This window comes from Malus sylvestris, chromosome 16 (assembly GCF_916048215.2).
Source record: "Malus sylvestris chromosome 16, drMalSylv7.2, whole genome shotgun sequence".
Classification (NCBI taxonomy): Eukaryota; Viridiplantae; Streptophyta; class Magnoliopsida; order Rosales; family Rosaceae; genus Malus; species Malus sylvestris.
In genome coordinates, this window is record NC_062275.1 from 3,738,034 (window position 1) to 3,744,046 (window position 6,013).

Genomic DNA, 6,013 nt, shown 5'->3' on the forward strand with positions numbered 1-6,013 from the left:
CGTTTATCATATATCATGTAGTTAGTTTTTGTCAAGTACTGTTTATATTTAATTTTAAATAAAAAAATATACAATAATTTCTGATTGCATAATATACAATGAACGGATATGATTAAAGAATCTCAGAATCCTCACAAAAAGAATCCGATTATAATCCTTCTGAATAAATTGTGGCGTCGGTTCGTCTGTGACGCTCCATACCTCACGGTTGACGTAACTTATAAAAACGTTTTAATTTATTTATTATCTACTTTTTTTTTTTTTCCGGCCGTTATCGACTTTTGGTGAATTGGTTTTCGCTCGTCCTTTTGGTGCCAAAACATACTTTGGTTTCGCTTTTCAAAACCCTCTCCAAATATTTGACATCGCCAATCCTCCTTGATAATCTTCCTCTGGAAGCTCCTTCCTCTTCGTCTTCGTCTTCGTCTTCGTCATCGTCTTCGTCTTCGTCTTCGTCTTCGTCTTCGTCTTCGTCATCGTCATCGTCTTCGTCTAGGAAGAGCTAGGGTTTCCCCCTTTTCTTTTCCTTGAAAGGTAAGGCAACTAAGGTTTGATCTTCTGCGTATTTCTGAAATTTTCATTTCTCTATTATTATTCTTTCAATTCATTTGTTTTGGTTGCGTTTACTGGTGGATTGATCGATTGGTGCTGATCGGTTTTATTCGATTGGTATCCGAGTGTTTTTAATTCAAATTAGGGTTCAATCGGTATGCAATTCTCTTCGTCTGTCGTCAAATTGTTGAAATTTGATTTCTTTAGTTCACATGGTTGCTGGAATTTGATATTGCTGTTGTTTTTCGATTGGGTTTTACGAGAATTCATTGAGTTTGGCTGAAAACGAATAACAGGTTTTTAGGTGTAGGATTTGTGTATTTCGAAACTACGAGTTTAGCATGTGTGGGGGTTAAAGATGAATTGTGTGTTTTTGTGACCTGATTCCGTTATAATTACGGGCACAAACATGAACACACACTAGAAGAAGTTTGTTTCGTGAGAATTGGTAATGGCAAAGTGGGCATCGGAGGCTGGTTGTATGTTGTTCGTCTTTAGCTAATTTTTGTTTTCCAACTAAATAAGGTGTAGGGTATGCCAATAACGATATCTAATACTCTAAAGTAATATTGACATGCAAACGTCTACTCATGTTATGATTTTACAGTTCAAGTTCTGTTACAGACATGTATAAGCTGATATATATATATATATATATATATATATTTATATATATATGTATGTATGTATTTTGGATTTGGTTGTCAATGTTTAGTTACTTTATTGTCTCTAGAGGCTGAGATATCTGTGATGACAACTCAACTTTCTGTTATTTTTTATTCATGTATGCATTAATTTAATGCAGAAGCAGATGAGAAGGAGAGGGCCATCAAGAGAATTTTCTGAACTCAGAAGTTGTTCTGGGAAGAAAACTGTAGAAAGTTGCAGGAATAAAAGGGACGCTGATAAATTTGTGTTCATTGATCTTGAGTGTGAAGATGTCATCGACATTGATTATCTCGAGTCTTTACAGGCGAAGTCACGAGGTTCCAGTACATTGACAAAAGATAGAAAATTTAAGTCAAGTAGTTTCATAAATATAGTAGACGACGACGATGATGACAATGATGAAGATAATTATGCAAGTCCTGTAATCACCGTTGAGGATGTTGGGGACCTCGATAGTGATGCCACCTCAAGCAAATGTTCTTTTCCTGCTTCTAGCAAGAATTCTGTAACCTCAGATGGTGGTGACTGTCAGGGTGTCCAGGAAAAGGGTTATACAGTAAAAGGGTCAAAATGCAAGCAAACCCACTCTGGTGAAGCTCCTAGCAGGAATTGTTATGGTTTCGGTTTTGAGTCTGAGAGTTGTTCATCTGATAGTGATTATTCTGATTGTGAGCTAATAGAAGGTTCTTATGGGAAGCTTCATCAATATTGGGAAAAAGTTTCCCAGAAGAGAAAACATGTTGTTCATAATGGCCAGTCTGGTTCGGAGGGTCAAGTAAGTGGTTCTGGATCTCATAGTGATACCCAAGCTAATGCTGAGGTAGAGAATAGGACAGCACCTGGAGATGTCCCTGTTTGTTCAAGTTCTAAAAATGGAAATTATGAAAAGGAAAACCTTCCATACTTTACGGGTACTCATGATGGCCACACTGAGGGCAGTTCTTTGGATCCCCAAATGGATGGTTCTTTTGTTGAATCCAATCAGAACGTCACTAAAGAAGATCCTCTTATTTATGAGTGGCAGAGTTTCCAAGCTAATGGCATGGCTGGTTTATCGAATGAAGGAGAACAAAGTCCTGAAGAGCATCCCCTGTGGTCAGAACTAGGCGGTAGACAGTCTAAACATCCAGGGACTTGTTTTATGGATAATGGGCAAAATTTCAGGGCTGAAACTAACAACGATCAAAGAAAAGCTACTGTTTCGAAAAAGGAAGAATATTTCTGCAAGAACCAAGATTCTGGTGAAAGGCCTAGTAACCATGATAGAGATGAACTGAGTAACGATGATGAGTTTCATGATGATCCATCTAGTTCTGAGGAAAAAGACAAAGCAGTTTCTGGTCAACCATTTGACGAAACACAGATGGAAAGTGGGTTTGCTCCTCCTGAAGACAAACTTGGTGCTGTTCATGAAAAAACTTTCTCCCAGGAAAAAGCGAGTGCAACCTTTGAGGAAGTGTCTTTGGGCAACACCTCATGCCATGAAACAAGTAGTAATCAGGGCGGATTTCATTCAGCAAGAGAGAAAGAATTATGTGATCTGAGGGATCGGTTACCTGCTGAAGACGGCTATGTGAGTCCTGTTCAAAGAGATATAGCCATTGTTGAAAGTGATATAATCACTGATCGAGAAAAGCACAAGGAGACTGCTGAATACAAGCGAGCAATAGAAGAAGAAATGGCATCCAGGCAGCGAGTCTTACAAATTCAGGTTCTGAACATGCCTACATTACCTTTTTTTGTTTTACATTTTTAACAAAGTGAATGTTTCATTCATTATTTATTTGTTTATTGTGGTCTACGGGAGGCATATTGGGACTATAGGCTACACAACAAGAGTCATCGTTATCCCTTCTTCATCACCTGACTTTTGTGCTATTTTTCTTTTATTTTGTATTTTATGTAGATCATAGTATGATTTGTTACAGGGGTTTTTCAGAAGTTCTGGTAAAAAAATTATATATCTGCCATAATGCAGTATATTTCTACATGTTCATTAATCTCAGTTTGGTGCCCTGGCTTTTATTTGTTTATACCCTTTCTGTCTGAAATTCATATATCTTTATTTATAGTCCATACACTTCTGAAACTTCAAGTCTTTGTGCATTTCAGTAACTTGGTGTCAGTAGATATTGAACTTGAAAGGTGTTTTGTAGCTTATAGAAGACCACTTGACCTGAAATTAGGAATACTTTAATTTTTGCCAGGCAGAAGAAGCACAAAGATTACGCAAGAGGAGAAAGGCGGAAAACATGCGTTTATTGGATATGCAGAGAAGACAAAAGCAACGTGTGGAAGAAGTTAGAGAGTCGCAAAAGAAGGTCCGGATTTCAAATGTTGCTTCTCTTCGTCTTTCGACTCCCCTTTCAAGTTTAAAGGAAATTCTGTCTGGTTTTAAGATCAAGTACAATTGATTGTATATAACTGACTTGTTAATTGTGTCATATTCAGGATGAAGAAAATATAAATTTGAAAGACCAACTTCGTGCTGAAGTAAGGAAGGAGCTTAAAAGATTGGAATTGACATGCATAGATATGGCTTCTTTGCTTCGTGGCTTAGGAATACAAGTAGGCGCTGGTTTCCGTCCTTTGCCCAATGAGGTAAGTTAAAATAATAAGTTACTGAAGATGGTTTAGGATCTTTTGTAGTTTATGGTTTGATGGGTTTCTAATTTCATGCAACAATAACTAATGGAAATGGAAATGGAAATGGAAATTTCAGGTGCACGCAGCGTATAAACGGGCATTGCTGAAATTTCACCCAGACCGGGCATCAAGAAGTGACATACGCCAGCAAGTTGAAGCCGAGGAAAAGTTTAAGCTTATATCTCGCATGAAGGAAAAACTTCTACCGACTTCATGCTATTGAATACACAGATAAAAAATTTCATCAAATTTGATCAATTTTCCAATGGCAACAGGTTAGGGTTTTTCTTTTGTTTGTTAATGCCTCCACAAAGCTTTCGATTCCTCATTTTGTATCCGTCGTCATTTTTTTCAACCAGATTTTTGTAGGTAACGAAGTTTTATGTTGTAAATCAGTTGTAGTTTTTTGTAGAAGGTGGCCAGAGAAATTATTGTTTCGAATGTGCAAGTAATAACTTGCTTGTTCTTCTTGCTCTAGTAATTGCCATTTGGTCCTGAGTTTTTTCCTTGCCAGAGATTGAAGTACCTCTCCTTTCTTTGCCCAACCTATGTGAATGGTGAGAAGACGGTTGATTTTCACCTTTTTAATCAAATGGAAATAACATATATGATTAAACATGAAAATGTTGAAAGAGAAAAATAGCGTGTTTATCATTTTCCTGCCAACAACTTTTTGAAGGGGCCAGTGCCCCACGGTGATGCACATAAAGCGATCTCTTTCCCATAGAAGTCCACCTGAGCCTTTTGCTTCCTAAGAATTCTTGGGAAATTGGCAAAACACGATATCATCAAATATCAAGATCAGTTTTGCGATATCTTGTTTATCTTTGATTGTTATAATTGATGATATTTAGTTGGCGTGTTTGATTTTTATTTTAAACCGTTTAACAATTGAAATTTGATTTCTAATCATTTTAGTCAATTGTGATCTTCTCGATCCATACCACTCGAAAGATTGCTGACAACACATCTTCCTATCACCATGCTCATCTTTCTTCCATCAAAAGAATGCTACACGAGAAGCAACATGTGATGTGATATTGTGATTGTGCGATATGAGCAGAATTTTGAAAGGACACCACTTTCTTTTTGTTATTATTGGTCAAACAATGCGAGCTTTCTCAGGTCCGATCAAATAATTGATAAAATCAATAACAAGGGTCTTTTTTATCTCACACTTCACCAAGATAAAAAAATCAACTTATCCAATCAAAAACCCCTTTTGGATTGGATGAGAATGAATAAAGAAATACTAAGTCGTCCCATACCAAATCTGGAACTTTGATTCTTGCTAGAATTTGTGAGACTTTATAATACTTATAAAATGAAACCGTGGATTATACCAATTAAATTACTACTTTTTAATTCTAATATAAAAAAAATGCTAGTGAAAACAAAAGCATCACTGGAAATAAAAAGAGAGATCCTTTTATATAAACTACTAAGTAATTTTTTGTTAGGTAAGTTACATTTATTAGTTAGGTAAGTTACATTTATTTTTTTAGTTAGGTAAGTTACATTTATTAGTTAGGTAAGTTACTATTAGATTTCAATATCCTTCTTAGATTCAATTTTTTGTTTTTTGAAATCAACTACTAAGTAATTTTTAGTTAGGTAAGTTACATTTATTATTCATTTACAAATCTTTTTCCCCCTTTTTTTTTAAAGAAATCTCAGCACGAGGAGATTTTTATTAAAGCAAGAAAAGGAAAATTATACTTAGTCTTGACTCGGGGACTTAAGTGGGGAATTTAAAAAAAAAAACCAAAGTTTGAACCTTCTATTAAATTATGATCACATTTTTAAGTTTATAATAATTATAACCAAAAATTAATATGAAATACTAATATACTCTTAAAATGAGGTTTTCTAAATAAACAAAAAAAAAAAAAAACAAAAAGCAAAATTAAAAGTCACTCGTGAAAATTAAACAAAAGAAAATTCAATATGTTTGGATGAAGAAATTGTAAATTGACAGAATTTAAACTCACTTCAATTAAAATTTCATCCATTGTAAATTCCATTGTTTGGAGATATGTATGTGAGATTATGTATGATATATGATCCAAAAGTAGGTGAAACAAAATAGAAATATGCAGAGCAAGAGGTCATTTATCATGGAAATATGTTAAGTCCTTGCATGAGG

At 35.1% G+C, this 6,013-nt stretch overlaps 1 protein-coding gene across 4 annotated transcripts; it reads left to right on the forward strand.

Moving 5' to 3' along the window:
* The first annotated feature begins 260 nt into the window (after window positions 1-260).
* On the forward strand, window positions 261-4,380 carry LOC126607737 (uncharacterized). 4 transcript variants are annotated; one of them, XM_050275465.1, is made up of 6 exons: window positions 261-466; window positions 497-534; window positions 1,358-2,932; window positions 3,429-3,542; window positions 3,673-3,822; window positions 3,944-4,380. In XM_050275465.1, exons 3-6 carry the CDS (start codon window positions 1,364-1,366, stop codon window positions 4,088-4,090), a joined length of 1,980 nt encoding a protein of 659 aa, XP_050131422.1. In that variant the 5' UTR covers window positions 261-466; window positions 497-534; window positions 1,358-1,363; the 3' UTR covers window positions 4,091-4,380. The 4 variants fall into 4 exon arrangements, with proteins under 4 accessions (XP_050131422.1, XP_050131423.1, XP_050131424.1 ...); XM_050275466.1 differs by having other exon boundaries at window positions 261-448; XM_050275467.1 differs by having other exon boundaries at window positions 261-442.
* Window positions 4,381-6,013: the final 1,633 nt, after the last annotated feature.

Bases quoted from the DNA above. Each gene is read 5' to 3' on its own strand.
- LOC126607737 (XM_050275463.1), top strand. From the start codon at position 1,364: ATGAGAAGGAGAGGGCCATCAAGAGAATTTTCTGAACTCAGAAGTTGT. The intron at 2,933-3,428 runs GTTCTGAACATG...AATTTTTGCCAG, and splicing joins AGCGAGTCTTACAAATTCAG to GCAGAAGAAGCACAAAGATT. The intron at 3,823-3,943 runs GTAAGTTAAAAT...TGGAAATTTCAG, and splicing joins TCCGTCCTTTGCCCAATGAG to GTGCACGCAGCGTATAAACG.